The sequence below is a fragment of the Barbus barbus genome (genome assembly GCF_936440315.1).
Source record: "Barbus barbus genome assembly, chromosome: 12".
NCBI classification, from domain to species: Eukaryota; Metazoa; Chordata; class Actinopteri; order Cypriniformes; family Cyprinidae; genus Barbus; species Barbus barbus.
The window spans coordinates 25,963,441-25,983,395 of record NC_136740.1 but is presented as its reverse complement, the minus strand read 5'-3'; the positions used below and the strand labels follow the sequence as shown (position 1 = coordinate 25,983,395).

The 19,955-nt window shown below is 36.8% G+C and overlaps 1 protein-coding gene across 2 annotated transcripts; it reads right to left on the bottom strand.

Annotated features, from left to right (window-relative positions):
* Positions 1-731: 731 nt before the first annotated feature.
* On the bottom strand, positions 732-19,342 carry LOC306878618 (sodium channel regulatory subunit beta-1-like; the record flags this gene model as incomplete). Of its 2 annotated transcripts, XM_079431056.1 has the most annotated exons (6): positions 732-3,060; positions 3,151-3,222; positions 4,354-4,495; positions 5,584-5,821; positions 8,468-8,634; positions 19,009-19,060. In XM_079431056.1, 5 exons carry the CDS (start codon positions 19,058-19,060, stop codon positions 3,156-3,158), a joined length of 666 nt encoding a protein of 221 aa, XP_079287182.1. In that variant the 3' UTR covers positions 732-3,060; positions 3,151-3,155. The 2 variants fall into 2 exon arrangements, with proteins under 2 accessions (XP_079287182.1, XP_079287181.1); XM_079431055.1 differs by lacking the exon at positions 3,151-3,222 and having other exon boundaries at positions 19,009-19,342.
* Positions 19,343-19,955: the final 613 nt, after the last annotated feature.

Here is a 19,955-nt window from a genome sequence, read left to right as displayed (position 1 = left end):
GGTTTAATTAGGTTTTGTCTGTGTATGTTTTTTTTTTTTTACTCTCAAAGCCATGGGTCCCATTGACTGCCATTAAATGACTGACAGACTGCAACGGTTTGAGTTAAAAATCTTCATTTGTGTTCTACTGAAGGAACAAAGTCCCCTACATCTTGGATACCCTGGGGGTAAGCAGATAAACATCAAAATTTCATTTTCGGGTGAACTATCCCTTTAATACATCCTGAGCAGTGGGGAAGTTGGTATGATTATGATTTTATATGCTCATTTATTATCAATTGCTGTTGGTGTTAATTTTTTATTAATTATACTCATTAATGTTGAAAACAGCTTTTGCTACTTAATATTTTTGTGTAAACCAATTTAATTTGTCCTTGCTAAATAAAAGTATACTTTTTTCCCATTACATTTTACTGACCCCAAACCTTTGAATGGTAGTGTATGATTTCCACAAGTTAAGCAGCAAAAATTTTATAAATCAGCATATTAGTATGATTTCTGAAGGATCATGTGACATTGAAGACTGGAGTAATGGTGCTGAAAATTCGGATTTGTCATCACAGAAACAAATTAATTTTTAAAATAGATAAGATTTTAACAAGAAACTGCTCCTTGAAATTATAATAATATTTTACAATATTTCTGTTTTTACTGTATTGTACTATATGATGGACCCTTAATCTTGCATGTAGGTCAAGAGAGAAAAGATTCAGAAAAACAGCTCTATTTTTCAATGTATTTTATTATATTGTATCTATCTTGTCCATAATTTATTTGGCAAGCAACATTTTCACTTCAACATGAAATGCATCTTGGAATTGTTGAGGCCGTAAAGTCGTCATGTTGATGTGCTTTACAGAGGTGCAGACATTGTCAGATGATGATATTCTGTGACATCCAAGTGTTAGTATAATACCATCTATGTTTTAGTAATCACAGCACTAAAAGCAGCTGTGGAGTTAAAGTTTTGCTCTGTCGAGGATCCGGTGTTACAACTGTGGCAGTGTTTATGGCAGTATTCATAAAAGCTTATTTAAAATCATGCAGTAGGAATTCACCAATTTAACAACCACCGAATGAAAGATATAAAAGTAAGAAAACCAGAGCTGGGAAGTCTCAAGAACGTTCATTCTTGCATAAAGGCAGTGAGGCTTCGGCAGGGTTGTGCTGCCCTCTGTAAGTCACTACCAGAAATTGGCTACAATAGAGGGAGAGGAAAGACTGGAAGCTTCTTTACTGCACTTGTGAATGAAAACAATTGATTCCTGCTCTCTTGTTCTGTTTTCTTTTGAAATCATCATCATGCATGAGGAGCCAGAGGCATAAACATCGTTCCTACAGGAGGCACACTTTAAACTTTGAGTCATTCTCAATTGATTTCATGCAGCCCTTGATTATCTTGTCAGGGGAGGAATTGTGAGGCCAACATGAGAATGATTAATAGCACAGATCCTCAACGGCACATTGTTAATAATATATTTATCACATTAGTTAGCTGAATTCGGATATGGATCTTATACAACAATGCACTTTCCTGACATTTATGATATTAACATATACGTGACATTCATTAGCTTTGCTGTTATTTCTTTTAAGAGAATGACATGAATAGCTTTATGCTACTCACAATGTCTGCTTTTTACCCACAACGGTTATTTTATGCTTTATAGTGTAAGAAAAGTCTAAACGTAACATAAATTGGGGCCTATTGTCTGCTCTAGACTGTTTCCTAGAAACAATAATGATATAGGAAATGTATTGAACACGCCTTAGGGAAAAATCTGTATTTAAGAGGGTACGAACACAGATTCGGGAGATTCACTGCAGGGTCTCTCGGTTTTATTGTCTCTGATAATAAAATCTAAATTCTGGCATCAAAACCCCAAGACTCTGAGAATGATTCCTCATAGCACTGGCAGAAGCCACCACAAATTGGCGTCACGAACAGGATTGGAAAGGAGCAGAGGGTGAAAGACCACGCTGGGCTTACTTGACGAGCAACACAAATGAAGTGGCCACTAAAAAGGTAGGCAGTTAATGCTTATATAATTAGTTTGTGTTGTTTGCCAGTTAGCCCTTGGTGGTAAGAACTCTTAAAAATTGCTCTTCCAAATTTAAAGAACAAAAAGAAACGATAGGGGGTTTTGATTCCAGAAGAAATAATTGCATGCATAGATCTGTTTTACTGTTAAGAGGGCCTTTGATGGATGACGTAAACGTTGAGCAGATATACATTGCATGCAATGGTCTGTGTTTATTGTTAAGTGGGCCTTGAAGGATAAGAATAAACGTTAAGCAGATAAAGAAAAGAGATGCGCGCAAAGTCCTACGGATACCGCTCTGTTTGTAATAAACTACACAGAGGTCTGAATGTGTAGGCAAAAATTCCTGCTGGGTTCTACTTTTTTACTGTGTTGAGGAAGTGTATCAGTGAAAGAGGAAGTATCTGACAGGTCACTCAGGAAGAGTGTAAGTGTAGTGTGTTTTATTGTATGTGTCATTGTCTGTGTCTGCCTGAATGTATTTGTGACTATAAGTGTGGCTGTATAAGAAAATAAGCTCTGAATTTGGTGGACAAAAGGTGTGCATCTTTAAATAATGGTATAAATAAATTTAGTTTTTTTAATATACTAGTGATTTTTTTATACACTTTATAATATTTGTGTTGTCCTCTGGCTCAGTAGATATACTGTGGTGACTCATTTTGCTGGCATGTAAAGCTGAGTTCTCATTATGTGGAAAAAGCAAAGAGGTCTTTGCTAAAGCTAAAACACGTATGTACAAGTCATGTTCAGTGTTACAGATTCATGCTTGAACCAATGAATGCATCATTCATTCGTTAACCTCAAAGTTGTCATCTAGAGTGATAAAGCAAAACTTTTCCTTTTGATGTAATGTGTGACTGTTTGTTTCCCTGATGGTTTAGAATGGCGGTCCTGTCACAGTCGTACACAAAGGTCAAAACAGCAGCCCTGCGGTGTCACAGAGAGCCGGTGAGGGTGACGGAGGAGGCTGTGATGGACGGAGCGTCAAGCTTTTGCCTTGAGACTTTTTTTGGACCTGAAATGAAACAAAAGGCAGATTGTTTAACTGACTTGGAATACAGAAAAGTCCAGATGTGACCATCACAGGTACATTTAACTAACCCACCTGTGTTATTCTGCCACTGCTACACCTGCACAATTATCTTTGCTCTCCGAGGTTATAGCTAAATATTCCACCCTAAGAGAACGGAAGGAGGAAAAGAAAGGCAGAAGGAACAGAAAAGGTAATGAAGAAAAGAACAGCAACAAGAACTTGAAAGGTTTTGAGAACAGCAGCTTGCAGAAAAATATATATCAGTTTGGGATTAAGGGAAATATAGTTTTGAAAGAAAAGCAGTGAAAACTAGAGGCGGAAATGTAAATGTTTTTTAGTTTTTTTTATTGTAGGGGTCGTTTTTTAAATAAATGTTTTCATTCATAAAATTGATGTTTTAAAGTTTTCACTGCATGTTTGTTAGCTTTGAAACCAGTTTTCCACTTCACAAGATGTTAATTGATGGACTGGAGTCACTTGGACTTCTTGTGGATTATTGTGATGTTTTATCAGCTGTTTGGACTCTCATTCTGACGGCAGCTATTCACTGCAGAGGATCCATTGGTGAGCAAGTGATGTAATGCTTCTTTCTCAGATGAAGAAATAAAATCTACATCTACATCTTGGATGGCCTGAGGATGGGTAAATTTGGCCTAATGGTTAGAGAGTCGGACTCGTAATCCAAAAGGTTGCGGGTTCGAGTCTCGGGAATTGTAGGTGGGGGGAGTGAATGTACAGCGCTCTCTCCACCCTCAATACCACGACTGAGGTGCCCTTGAGCAAGGCACCGAACCCCCAACTGCTCCCCGAGCGCTGCAGAATAAATGGCTGCCCACTGCTCCGGGTGTGTGTTCACGGTGTGTGTGTGTTCACTGCTGTGTGTGTGCACCTTGGATGGGTTAAAATCCAGAGCACGAATTCCGAGTATGGGTCACCATACTTGGCTGTATGTCACTTCACTTTCTAAAGAATCTTTTGTGGAATTGAAATGTTGCATGGATGTTAAACGTTAAATACAGAACCTATATTTTTAAGAGTGTACATGCTATTGCACTCCAGTTCACAAAATTTAATTTTACCATAAAAACGAAATAGATTTTCACGTCTGTTTATGGTGGTACAGAAATACACCCTTTAATGTGTTTAATCCCAAATTTCCTGTTTTAATAGGAAATTCCTAAGAGTCCTTAATGAGGCCGACAGGTGTTTATTATCAAGAAAGAGCAAACAGAAAGGATGTCTGAGGAAAATGGAAACTGAAGACATGCGACTCACTCGCTCTCTCTCAGCGCTTCCTCGCCAGCTGCTGCGATCTTCCTGTAACAGTAGACCATCTCCACCACCAGCCACAACTGCAGCCCAATGATGGACACATACATCATGATCTCGGATAAGATGGACGCCATGCCTCGTGTAGCTGGGGATGAGTGAGAAAATTTTTTAATTCAGTTTAAAAATCTATATTAGGCTCTTTTTTGGACTTTCATATAGTCCATAGCACCTTATCTGATTACTTTAGATTTTCTACTCTTTAAATTTTGATGAAACAATGATAGAAGTATTTGTGCAGATTACAGCACTATAACGCAAACTCTCATAATGGTCAGTAGTGACATCAGTGCTGATGTGTGCCTGACTCTGACAGGAAGTAAAGATACGTCTGACTGATTTATCACCGTCAGCAAATATGACATGATGACTTGTGTCCAAGTAGACAGACATGTTGTCAGCAGAAGCATCAAAGCAGACATGTGACCCCTCAGATTCCTCAGAATTTTGAGAGCATCAACAACAAAAAACTTGCAATTTGATAATTTGGCTGTTTATTATGCATTTTATTAATGGTGGAAAGTGTTTATCCAAAATACTCTGCACATACTTCTCCCTAAAACACCAAATAAGACATCAATGCCTTGCTTTGTGATGACTCAGTCTAAAATAGTTCATTAGAGTGGGATTTGAACCTTATAGAAGCCCGTTTTAAACTCAAAAATATAACAGGTACTTGGGAGATAAAGTTTACTGCCAGAAACAGAGTCCAAATTGTGATCGTTTAGAACCTGCTCTCCTTGCACTACCAGTATTAGTTATAACTAATATAGTATTTCTTTTGTACCTTTTTTCTTTTGTTTTGATATTTTTATATGTCCGTTTAGCTTTATTTATATTTCAGTTTTTGTAGTTTTAGTCCTTCAATCAATCGAGTCAAGGACACCATTGATGATAAAAGCCTTGATGCTGCTGCTGCCGCCACGACAACACTTTGCTTTCAGGGCCGTGTAAAGGCAATGACAGTGTCCTTGTTTTTGACATTTCAAAGCCATTTCTATTCAGTGTTGACTCATCTTTCTTTATGGACACTCCCTTGAGTTCCTTTCAAGGCTGAATTGAGCATATTGTCAGGCCAAAGATGTTGTCACCTCCTTACTTTGATTTGTGTCTGTTTGCATTTGCTTCATCTCATGTAAATTTCCTTATTCCCACTGTCTGTTTTAATGAGCATACCTTTGCCTACTACGTTGATGTTGATAAACTTGGCGATATTGGTGCGGTACTCGTAATTGAGGAGGACAAGGGTGCGGTTGAATAAACATCGATAGGTGCCGGTGTCGTTGAAGGTGATGTTAAGGATGAAAATTGAGCCGTCCTGCACATCATTGGTGTTTTTACTGCCGTTCCAGGCCAGGCGGTCATCGAAGTGGTGATCCATTATGTAGCCTGTCATCTTTGCATAACTGTAGATCTGATTGTAAGAAAGAAGAGCTCTTATTAGCTTGTGAGACTGCTGTGAAGGACAAAGCAATTATTCAGCACCCAAAACAGCCATTTTTAAATTCTCCAGTATTTTGTGTCTCTAAAAATATCTGATATAAAGACACTAGGTCAGTGGTTGACTTGTAATTGTCTGTATTTTGCTCTACATTGCCCCCTGTCTACAGAAGAGCACTATCAAGTTAAAGAGATGAATGAAATTCTGCCATTATTTACATTTCACTTACATTAAAGGAGTAGATTACCCAAAATGAAAATTCTATAAGTTGTTCCAAACCTGTATGAGTTACTTTCTTCTGTGAAATACAAAAGAAGAATTTTCATTTTGTGTAAACTACACCTTTAATGGTCATGGAAAAGCTGTAAATGTAATGCCATTTCCAATTGTAGTTTTTCAAAGTCATGTAAAGAGTAAAATCAGTTTTTAATATAATAAAAAACAATTAATAAAAAATAGAGTTTTGGTCTGTTCTAAAACAGTACATAGGCTAGATGGTGTTCTTGCACTGAAATAAATTTGGTGAAGGATTTACTTATATAATTCATAATAATTTAAATAATTTTAAAACAATAAGTTGCAAGTAAATTCCACAAATATTTACAAAAACAACAGAAAGTAACATTAAATTAAAAAATTCTAAAATAGACTGAAATAGCATTTTCTTTAGATTTATTTGCATGAATAATTTTTACAGCGTAGAAGAGTGCAACAATCAACAGTGATAACATTTCAACATTTCTATAGGACACTAATACATATAATCCATATACTTTATTACATTTAATTCTCTATGAAATGATTTTATAGATCTTTATCCAGTATTCTAGAAAGTCCATGGAAATGAATTGGTTAAAACATGCGAAAACCCTGAAAATTGCTGGACATATAATTATAGATTTCCATTATTTTAATATGCCAATAATCTCACATTTTTAAAGGAATTATAAATATTAGAAAATATTATAAAGTGTATATACAGGTGCATCTCAAAAAATTAGAATATCGTGAAAAAGTTATTTTTTTATTGTAACTTATTTAAAAAAAAATTTAAGTTTCATATATTCTAGATTCATTACATGTAAAGTAAGTTTTTTTTGTTTTAATTTTGATGATTAGAGCTTACAGCTCATGAAAGTCAAAAATCCAGTATCTCAAAATATTAGAATATATCCTAAGATCAATCAAAAAAAGGATTTGCAAAACAGAAAAGTTCAAGTTCTTTAAATTACGTTGATTTATGCACTCAATATTCGGTCGGGGCTCCTTTAGCACAAACTCCAGCATCAGTGAGGAATGGCATGGAAGCGATCAGCCTGTGGCTCTGCTGAGGCACTATTGAGCCTTCTGCTCGTCTGGATTGTTGGATCGACTGTTTCTTATCTTCCTCTTGAAAATATTCCATAGATTCCACATGGGGTTCAGGTCAGGCATGCTGGCTGGCCAATCAAGCACAGTAATATCATGGTCAGCAAACCACTTGGAAGTGTTTTTGGCAGTGTGGGCAGGTGCTAAAGTCCTGCTGGAAATCAGCATCTCCATACAGCTTGTCAGCAGATGGAAGCATAACATGCTCCAAAATCTCCTGGTAGACGTTGCATTGACTCTGGACTTGATCAAACACAATGGACCAACACCAGCAGACGTCACAGCACCCAAATCATTACTGACTTCAGAAACTTCACACTGGACTTCAAGCAGCTTGGACTCTGTGCCTCTCCAGTCTTCCTCCAGACTCCAGACATTGATTTCCAAATGAAATGGAAAATTTACTCTTATCTGAAAAGAGGACTTTGGACCACTGAGCAACAGTCCAGGTCTTTTTTCTCCACAGCCCAGGTAAGATGCTTCTAACGTTGTCTCTGGTTCAGTAGTGGCTTGGTAGTCCTTTTCCTGAAGACGTCTGAGCGTGGTGACTCTTGATGCACTGACTCCAGCTTCAGTCCACTCCTTGTGAAGCTCTCCCAAGTGTCTGAATTGGCTTTGTTTGACAGTATTCTCAAGCTTGCGGTCATCCCTGTTGCTTGTGCAACTTTTCCTACACAATTTCTTCCTTCAGGTCAACTTTGCATTTAATATGCTTTGATACAGCACTCTGTGAATAGCCACTGCTTTCAGTTATGACCTTCTGTCAGTTACCTTCTTTGTGGAGGGTGTCAGTGATTGTCTTCTGGACCATTGCCAGGTCAGCAGTCTTCCTCATTATTGTGGTTTCAAAGAATAAGAGATACCCCGAATTTATACTGTAGGTATGGTCATTTAATGAAGCTCAAATGTAAATATTCTAATATTTTGAGATACTGGATTTTTGACTTTCATAAGCTGTAAGCTCTAATCATCAAAATTAAAACAAAAAACTTTTGAAATGTTTTACTTTACATGTAATGAATCTGTTTTGGGCTTTAGATGATGTTGTTGTTTTTTACCATGGAAATAATTAAGGTGCATTGATTGTTTTGGGCATTTCACGCAGGCACGCAGCTGTACTATAGCTCTTGGACAAAAAAAAAAAGATTTGAAAAAGCAACTGCACATGAATTGAGGTAATGCATCATGTGCAGCTTGACTTCAGTAATGTGAAGTCAAGCTGTAATGACTGGTCTTTGGTCTCATACTCACATGTACAAATTCACTCTTGCCTTTGGTCTTGAACCACCAGTCCACTGTGGAAGAGGCCGGTACTTCCCCTCTCATCTTGCAAGAGATACAGCCCAATTTGAAGCCTTTCCCCATCACTGCCTCCGTGTCGGAGTCCACTTCCACACACGCCCCATGGCAGAGCCAAGCTACAGGAAGAACAAAACATTCAGTGACAGAAAGAGACACAACTGCTTAACTTCATAAAACACTCTATTAAGTTTTACTGTTGCCCACTTTTTTGTTTAGAGCTAAAATCTCCTTTTTTTTTTTCTTTTTTTTATATGCGTTCCCATTTTTTTGGAATTATGCATGCTGGCTTTTTTAGTTCAAGGCAAGTTTTATTTCCACTCATGAAAACCGATTGTGCATTAAAATAGTCCGAATTAAATGTGATCTCAGAGCACAGTATTTGCCTGTTTTTTTTGTCCTAACAGAAAAAAAGCTTTGAGGGGAAATAAATAGTTAGCGGTGAGCTGTGATCCTTTTTCGACTCATTAATCTATTTTCATATATAGATGCAAGTCTCTATATATGCCAGGAAGTCGCAAACACTAGCAAAAAATAACACACCTGATATTCCAAGTATCTCTCCCTCACACTTCACCCTGCAGTTTCCACAGAGACATCTGCATCGCTCTCAACCAATGATCTTTTTGCAACTATGACCTCTGGAGAAGTATTTATATATGTACAATGAGATGAAGGACAGAAAACATCGCACACACATCAGTCACAGCTACAGATTTACATTATTAACTAGAGTCGTCCTGCAGGACTTTCTGCTATTTAGATTTTTTTTTATGGCCATCTCTTTACTGTAATACAGGAAAACAACATTTACAGTTTGCTTTGGATGGCTGAGAGGAAAGGAGAGAAAAAGTAAAAATTAGTACTACATCAACTGGAAGACAAGAGAGGAAGAAAACAAGACAGAGAAAGAGGGAGACGTTAAACGTTTTCAGTGTTACATCCATCACATCACTGATTATCATTGACAGATAATTGATTTATTGGCCTCTGATTGGCTGCGAAGAGAAAAAAGAAGGGCAGACTGGGAAGGAAAGACAATTATCATCATAGAAACACTACAGTTTGAGAGGAAAGGGTAGGGTAAAAACACATGCTGACACACTCCTGAAACAAGCAAACCAATAAATGGCTGAAATCTAAATTTGATACTTTTTGTTTTAAAGGGGGGGTACAATGCCGTTTCGTGCATTCAGAGTTATTTACACTGTTAAAGAGTTGGACTCTCATGCTGAACATGGCCAAAGTTTCAAAAAATAATTTGGAAGTATGACGAAGTATGAGTATATCTGTGCCAAAAATCTTACTTCCGGGTTCGTACAAGTTTCGGAAAGTTTTTTTCAATCATGGCTCTTGCTGATGTAAACGAGGGTGGATCTCCTTATATGGGCATTTCTCCCGGAAGAGCACGCCCGCGCACGAGCGAGAGCAAGAGCATGACATCAATGCGCTTCATTCGGCTGCACAGGACTCGCTCAAGAAGAATGTCTCTAAAGTAGTGTAAGTTTTTTTCAATCATGACACTTGCTGACATAAACGAGGGTGGAACTCCTTATATGGGCATTTCTCCCAGAAGAGCACGCCCGCGCACGAGCGAGAGCAAGAGCATGACATCAATGCGCTTCATTCGGCTGCACAGGACTCGCTCAAGAAGAATGTCTCTAAAGTAGTGTAAGTTTTTTTCAATCATGACACTTGCTGACATAAACGAGGGTGGAACTCCTTATATGGGCATTTCTCCTGGAAGAGCACACGCCCGCTCTTCTTTTTTTTTTAAAGGATTAGTTCACTTCCAGAATAAATTTTTTCCTATAATGTACTCACCCCCATGTCACCCAAGATGTCTTTCTTTCTTCAGTCGAAAGGAAATTAAGGTTTTTGAGGAAAACATTCCAAGATTTTTCTCCATATAGTGGACTTCATCAGGGATCAACGGGTTGAAGGTCCAAAGTTTCAATGCAGCTTCAAAGTGCTCTACATGATCCCAGCTGAGGAATAAGGGTATTATCTAGCGAAACGATCTGTCATTTTCTTAAAAATAAATTCATTTTTATATACTTTTTAACCACAAATGCTTGTCTTGCCGAAAATGGCAGATCTTTTCGCTAGATAAGACCCTTATTCCTTGGCTGGGATTGTGTAGAGTGCATTGAAGCTGCATTTTGGACCTTCAACCCATTGGCTCCCACTGAAATCCACTATATGGAGAAAAATCCTGGAATGTTTTCCTGAAAAACATCCATTTCTTTTTGACGGAAGAAAGAAAGAAAGACATCTTGGGTGACATCTTGGGTGGTTCTGGAAGTGAACTAATCCTTTAAACGTTTTAAAAACATTTATTCTTGGTTATGCGACTGCTAGAGAAAACAGTGAGGGAACTTATCTTATTGTAATGGAAACATTATGAGAATGTTAGTTTTGAATGTTCTCTGGGCATTCTAAGACAAGTAGTAATGTTAAAAAAAAAAAGGTAAATGTTAATCCAACTTAAATGTTTCAGAAAAAACATATTAATAATGTATTAATAATGTTTTTGTGCAAATTTTTTGAGAATGTTATTAAAGACCAGATAACCAGATAACATTCAATTAATGTCTCTAAAGGAATGTTTGTTCATAACTATGAGAGAACCTTGCTGGAACATGAGCCAAAGTTCTGAGAACGTTCCCTGTTAGCTGGGCATATATGGGCATTTTTAACGATTAACTTCAAAGATGCAATGGAATGTTTTCTTTCTTTTGACGTGCATCTCAGTGTAATGGAAAAGAAAAAAGGTAGAATGAGGACTTGATTGGATTTTGAGATGATTTTGAGACAAAACAGATAAATGGTTCCAAACCTGTATGAATGTCTTTGTTCTGCTGAGCGCAAAGGAAGATATTCTGAAGAATGTGGGAAACAGAGCAGTTCTGGGGCACCATTGACTTCCATAGTATTTTTTTTTACCTACTATGGAAAACCATGGTGCCCCAAAACGGCCTGGTTACAAACTTTCTTCAAAATATCTTCCTTTGTGTTCGGCAGAACAAAGACATTCAAACAGGTTTGGAACTACTTGGGGGTGAGTAAATGATGACAGGATTTTCATTTTTGGGTGAACTACCCCTTTTAAAAGTAAAGGAGGGCCAGTATATTCACAATAAGCTGACCTCAGACCTGTCAAAAATTTCTGTCTACACTTCTGTCAATGTCACTGCGGTAGCTGGGTCATTACATAAACCTTTTTTACAGAGATTACATTATGCAATTTATTCCAGATTACACTGCACAATGGCTGCTAAATCCCAGGGTTGAATTAATGCATTAAAGAGTTTAATTAAGCACTTAACAACTGCATGCACTTTTGGACGGAAATGTGAGAGACCTACAATTTTGCAAATGCTTTTACTCATTCAAGAAAACATTTAATCAGTTCACGCATTTCCTGGAAATTGAGCCTATGACCTAGGGGATGTTTGCTCTACTGTGTTGCAATGAGCCATACAAAGATAGAGAAGAAAAACCCTTTTGAAAACTGATTCAGGCTTGAAAACAAGCAGCCGAGGACAACGTTTCCATGCCAGCCAGCATTCTCAATATGTATAGCAGTGACATATACAGTCTGGCTTCATGGGAAATGGCAAAGATCTGTGAAAAACACTGATCTCCAGAGTGGAGACTTTCCATAGAAACAAGGGCTCTTTGATACATCGCCAAATATGTGATATCAAGTTGGCCAGTATTTTTGTCACTGTGGTCTAACAATCGTCTTGTTGAATCTACATGTTCTCATCTCCATCCACTCCAGTCTTTAATCTAATCTCTAAAATGAATCCACAATGAGCGATTCTGTTGGAGACCCACTGGTCAAGGGTAAATGGCAAATGGCAGTGATATTTCCCCAGGCGACCAGATCTAAAGACAAAGCCTGTTCTTTTTAAGCTCTAAGAAACAGTTTTTTTCACATCCATTTTTGAAATTGGGATGACGGGTGGGCTGCGCTATAATTTCTCTTTTCCTCATGCAATTGCCATTTCCTCAGCTTCTCAATTTAAATGATATGAGCATTAACTCAGCGAGAGACGTCCTTCATACATTATGTCCTTGCGTGCCCTTGCCTAGATTTAGCATTCACGTTCTCTGCGCCCTCACGCACCATCTCATCCGCTTTCCGACACGGCACACGCATGCATTCAGACACACCTTTTCTCACATGCACTTCAGTTTTACACAGTGCCAGACCCGTGTGTGCACAAAACCTGCGTCACTGCTTTCTGAGTGAACATGATAGCGCTGGATTCTGTTGAAAATATGCTTAGAATACAAAGACTCGCTCCTCATTGGTTTGCCTGTTTCTAGGCCTCTGTTTTTAACCTCTGTTAAATGATTATTAGCCATCTTCCTTCTGCCCCCTTTGTAGGCTGTTCGAATAGGTCTAATCAGCAAAACAATGCTCGGCGGCGCTGTCTTGACAGTTGGCCAGTAGATCCATTATAGATTGCTTGATCAGCAAGACATTCTTATTTAATTATATAATTAAAACACATTTGCCATTTTTGCCTTAGAAATACTATTTATCATGCTTCAGTTAGGTGGTTTGTCCATTGAAATCCACTGATATTAAAATGAAAATGCTGGTTGATATGATAAATATAAAATTTAATAAAAAATGACCTATAATATAATTCTATATTATTTTGTCAAAAAGAAAAAAAAATATGTTTGTGTGTGTGTGTGTGTGTGTGTGTGTTTATTTATTTAAAATATTTTAATTTATTTTAAGTACGGTATTTGTCCATTTTGGATTTTCTAAATAATTCATAAGTAATAAATAGCCTGTTTTAAAATTCTATATAGGTTTGTTTAAATAAAATAAATATATATTCTTTTATAAATAGCATAATAATTTTTCATTCTATGTATCATGACATTAAAATGCACAGTATGACAAAATGTATATTTATTTTAATATTTGCTCAATTATACATTTGTCTGTGTAATTAAATTATTAGTGACTATTGTCAAATTTTACTTTAAGAGAGTGTTAGATGATGGCAAAGTAATCTAAGTGTAAAAATAGGGAAAACCAACTTTTCAACAACTAAAATTATGGCATTAATGTTGTGTGTCCTTATTAAAAACTACATAGACTATTAGTTAAACACAAAGCTCTGGCAACCACCCATAACAACATAGTGGTGATATCTGCCACTATTGAAATGTTGCATGATTTTTTCTTCAATTTGTAATGCAGTTCAATGAGAAGTCTATCATATTGTAGGACTAAAACATTGTATGCTCTATATATGTATTTCAATCAGGACTATTTCTGCCAATATTTCTTAACTGCATCCACCTCCCACTGCTTCACTCCATGTTTCCTTTAGAAGTATTGAACTCTCGCTGCCAGCTAATCATCAGCGTCCAGTAACATGCCCACACCTAACAAACCTACATTAACTTCCACAGCATCGTCCATCACCAATCCTGACGGTCTAATGGCGCTCCTGGAGTACAGTGTTTAGAGCAGGATATGATACAGCTGTTAAACAGTCGGTGAAACTGTTATCACAGCAGGTGTCTGGAGATGCACACAGTGTGAGCAGCACAAGAAGACTATGATAATGTCAGGTCCTGATTTCTATTAGTCTTCATTTAAACCATCTGGATGCTGTAACACAGTACAACACTAAATAATGGAATCCACTGCAACGTAAGATATCCACTGTGAGACTGCACTACTCGTCTTTGTCGATGATAGCAATGCTCTATACTTTTGTTTGATAAGTTGCTCTAAGTCAGTAAATGGACATCATCTTTGTGAGGTTGCCAAAGTGCACGGGCACTCTACCAACTCTAATAATGTAAGTGATACACTGTTATTCAAAAGTCTCTTATGCTCACCAAGGCTGCATTTATTTGATCAAATACAGTAAAAACAGTGATATTGTAAAAAATTATTAATATTCAAAATACCTGTTTTCTATTTTAAATATCATTTTCAATGTAATTTATTCCTGTGATGGCAAATCTGAATTGCTGTGCTGTTTAATATTTGTTGTGCTGAAAACTGTGATACATTTTTAATTAATAGAAAGTGAAAAGAAATTGAAAAGAATTTTGTAGCAACTATATAAATTAAAAAACAATATAAACATAAAAATAAATTCATAAAGAATAAATTACCTATATTAAAAGTTTAAAAGTCATTTGATAAATTTAATGTATACTTGCTGAGTAAAACTATTTATTTTAATTTCTTTAAAAAACTAATATATTTCTTTAAAAAAAAAAGCTATATATATATATATATATATATATATATATATATATATATATTTCTTTTTTTTTTTTTAAAGAAATACCATTGCTAAGCCTTAAAGAAACAGTCAACCCAAAATGTAAAATTCTGTCGTTATTGTTATGAAGAATATTTGTAAGGGCTATTGATGGACCATGTCTGTCAAGCTCCAAAAGGGCAGAAGAAAAGCACAATAAAAACAAAAATCAAAAGGATTTTATGCACTATGCTTTATTATAATACATATATATGGCAAAAAAGACAGATAGCCAAGCAATATTTCGATTTGTTCCTTAAGACTTGAAATATTGCTTGGCTATCTGTCTTTTTTGCCATATATATGTATATATATAAATATATATATATATATATATATATATATATGGCAAAAAAGACAGATAGCCAAGCAATATTTCAAGTCTTAAGGAACAAATCGAAAAACGTTTGTTGTATTTATTAGTATTTTTTTCTGTCTGAGCTTTATAATAAAGCATAGTGCATAAAATCCTTTTGATTTTTGTTTTTATTGTGCTTTTCTTCTGCCCTTTTGGAGCTTGACAGACATGGTCCATCAATAGCCCTTACAAATATTCTTCATAACAATAACGACAGAATTTTACATTTTGGGTTGACTGTTTCTTTAAGGCTCAGCAATGGTAAGCAGAAGGTCATACTAAGCCATCACTGTTGTGCCTTTGAAAGGCATTTATCCTCAGGATGCTCTAGGGGGAATGAAGCTGTAATACGTTTGATGACATTATATGTGACACTGCCGTTAAATTCCAGAAACAATTTACACTGGCCCTAATCGTTTGACAGTTCTATTCAGATACTGTAGTTGGGCCATTCTGATACTGTATAATACAAGCAGATCACAGGCAATTGTCTTTCTGTCTCTCACGCTTTCATGCCCATGCTCACTCTTCTCTTTCATCTCAGTCCCTTAAAGCCCCTTGATCCTGAGAGATGACTTACGGTACCAAAAAGGTGTTACACAAGTACAGTTGTGTAACAGTTCTCCTTTTGAGCTTTCACATTTTCTCATTTTAACCTTCTACTCCAACATTTTTTACTCCTTCCTTATATAGGGCATGATATGTAACATCATGTATTAAGAAAATATGAAGGAATATTACATATTTGATAGATATTATCAATGCAACCATAAATGCAACTATTATTAGCATAAAATATGCTTGATCACCTTTGTGAGCTGCTTTGGATATAGGGGTCTGCTTAATGTTTTAAATATTAATCTAAATGAAATAAATTAGTGCAATAAAGCACAGCTCATCATGCAAATAGATGAAATTTACATGTTTCTTAGCAAACAGATTCTTACCTCTTACAAAGTGTGTATCATTTGATTGCAGTACTTGGAGAATTAGCATACAAAGTAAAATAATAAAGACTTGCATTGGAAAACAGGTATAACATTTAAGCAGCTGATAGCTGGTGGTTTTCAAAACCTGCCACTATTACAGGAAATACAGATATCCTCATAATGGGCATCCCAACACACGACATGAGGGGAGATACAAATCCCCACTGCGTAGACTAGGACATCTAACGGCATAGCTGACAACACCTGTTCCCCAGAGACCAATTTATTTCCATCACTAGCCTTCTTACAGTCACAGATGAAAGATATTCAGGCTATGCACGAGTGCTGACAGCCACATATTTTGGACACCCACTACAAATCCCAAATAAAACAAAGCATTCACAACCAAGTAGACGATAATAACAGCTTGTTACAGAATCAACCAAGCTTTGGGCAAGAGCTATATTACTGAACTACTCTTCTCCATTTTAGCATCAACACACTCTCTACAAACAGTGACAGCTGGTTTGGGTTTTTACTCAGCAATCCAGGAACCCCAAAACCCATAAACACACCCACTAAGACTAAATAAACAACTGCAAAGACATACCACTACTGAACAGGTGCTAAATTGCACTGATTGGGTCACCAAGTAAAATAAAAAATAAAAACTTTGCAATGAAGCAATTAATGTCATTTCAGGTGCATTTAAAAAAATATATAATATCTAATAATTAATCACAAATGGCTCTGGCAAAAATACATGTGCTACAGTACTTCTCATAATAATATGTAACATTTTGAATATATATAAAATATATAATAATAAAATAGTCTGTGTGCATGTGTGTGTGTGTGTGTGTGTGTGTGTGTGTGTGTGTGTGTGTGTGTGTGTGTGTGTGTGTGTGTGTATATACAATGCCCTCCATAAGTATTGGAACATTAAAGATAAAATTGCTCTGTTGGCTGTGGAGACAAGACATTTGCAAATATGATTAAAAGATGAATATGAGACAAAACTACAGAATGTCACATTTTATTATTGGGTGATTCAACACATAGATGTTTTACCAAATAAAAGGAACAGCACTTTTAGAGTTCATCCCACTCATTGATGTGAGCATAATTATTGGGACAGTTGAACATAAGGCAGATATAAAAGAATAAAAGCTATTATTTAGTTGCTGATCCCTTGCGCACAATCACAGCAGTGAGTCTGTGACCCATAGACATCACCAGACTCTTGCTCTCATCCTTTGAAATGCTTTTCCCAGCCTTTAATGCAGCCAATTCCAATTGTTGCTTGTTTTGGGGAGTTTCTGCCTTTACGCTCCTCTTCAGCTGGTGAAATTCATGTTCAATCGGCTTTAAATCTGGAGACTGACTTGGGCAATCTAAGACTTTCCATTTCTTTGCCCTTATAAATTCCTTGACTGAACTGGCAGGGTGTTTTGGGTCATTGTCCTGATGCAATATGAAGCACTTGCCAATGAATCTGGTGGCATTTTCTTGAATATTGGTAGGCAAGATGGTTTTGTACCCTTCCAAATTCATTCTGCTACTGTCATCATACATTAAGTCATCAGTAAAGTTGAGAGGGCCTGTTCCAGAGGCAGCCATGCATGCCCATGCCATGACACCACCTCCACCATGCTTTACAGATGAGGCTGTATGCTTGGGATCATTTGCAGTTCCCTTTTTTCCCTCCACATTTTTGCTTTCCCATCACTTAGATAAAGGTTCATCTTTGTCTCATCGGTCCATAAACACAGTTCCAAAACTCTTCTGGCTCACCTTTGTGCTTTTTTGCAAACTCTAATCTTGCCTTTCTATTTTTGGTGCTGGTCAGAGGTTTGCATCTTGCTGTGTAGCATCTGTAATTCTGTGTCAAAGTCTCCTGAGGACAGTAAATTGTCAGAGCATCACCCCAGCTTTCTGGAATTTGTTGGTGATTTTACAGACATGCCTTTTAGGATTCATTTTCACAGCTTTTATGATTTGTCTGTCATCAACTACTGTTGTTTTCTCAGCCGATCAGGTAGTTGCTGGTGTCGCTGGTGGTTTCCAGACTCTTGATTTCTCCATGCTCTTTGTTTTTGCTAGAGCTCTAACTAACTTCCTCTATTCTTTTAGCATTCAAATTGCTTGCTTTTCTCTCAAAGTCAGCTCCCTCATCTTCATCCTGGTTTGTGTGTGTCATCATTGAATGCAAGATTCAGAATCCAGAAGTAATGGATATAACTGATACAACACATTCCCTGCTTTTAATATCTGAAGAATTAATTCAACAGGACACACAGATGATCACTTAGAAAGACCTGTGAGGCAACTGTTCCAATACTTATGCTCACATCAGATAGAGGGATCAAACTCTAAAAGTGCTGAACTTCTTAGCTGGTAAAACATCTATGTGTTGAATCACCCAATAATAAAATGTGACATTCTGTAGTTTTGTCTCATATTCATCTTTTACTCATATTTGTATATGTCTTGACTCCACAGCCAACAGAGCAATTTTGTCTTTACTGTTCCAATACTTTTGGAGGGCACTGTATATATATATATATATATATATATAATAGTGTATGTTTGTTCTATATATCTATCTATCTGTCTGTCTGTCTGTCTGTCTGTCTGTCTGTCTGTCTATCTATCTATCTATCTATCTATCTATCTATCTATCTATCTATCTATCTATCTATCTATCTATCCAAAACACTTTAAAAATGACAACACATAGCAGCAGATACAGTTTATCCTGAGAGTTGATTTCTGCTATACGGGTATCTGCAGCATTGTCATGGCCTGATTGACACAGACAGACAGAGATAAAGGCTGTGAGGCGTGAAATGTGTCTCAAATGTTCCATGGTGCGCTTTAAACACTCACCGTGTGTTACACACAACAGCACAGGGACCCACAGAAGCCGCAGTGCAGACATCTTCACAGATGATAGGTGTTGCTTTCGGAGTCGTGTCTCTGTCTTTCACACACACAAACACACGCTCACAAAACACAGGTTCAAACTGAAGAGCAGAAGGTCTCGGCCAACAGTACACAGCAAAACAGGAGCTCTGCAAAGGAAATACGTCTTCTGGATCTGTGAACAGATGAGCTTGACAGTGTAGAAAACACTGAGATGATGGTGGGCTTCACTTTTAGTTCAGACCCTGATGATGTTTCCTCCTGTCCTTCTAGTCTGGTGGGAGATGAGTGTTGTGATGAGGAGCAAAGGAGTCCAGTTGAGGGAGTATCAGAGATGTGACGCCCTCTGTGCAAGTGATCACTTCAATAAGTCCAGACACAGAGTATTCAGTTACTCCATGAAAGAAAAAAGCTGAGATGCCAGACTCGAGTTTCAGTCAGTAACTGTTCGTCTTGACCTATTTATTTTTTAGTAAGTGCTTTCTTAATAATGTATATTAATACAATTTTTAGTGATAAAAAACTTTGATTAGTATCTAATCTGATTTCTAAAATATAGATAGGGATATATTCACTAAACGTTTTCTTGTTTTTTGACAGTGGAAGACTTTGAGCTGAGGTTTGTGATTGGTTTAGAATGAGAAATTTATGCAAGCAATGTGAGACAAGCGACATTAACTAAAGTTTTCGTGCTATACATTTATGTTCAACTTTGGTTGGTTGACTTAACCTGAGAAAAAAAAAAAAAACATTTTAAGTGACGCAATGTTTTCCACAGTGAGTTTGAAATGTAAAATGACTTTGGCTTCATGCAAATACATTCAGACATTCCCATCTACTCTAAATTATATTTATTGCTATATGTTTTTTTTTTGTGAGTTATTGCTTATGTTAGGGTGTCAACGTGAAGA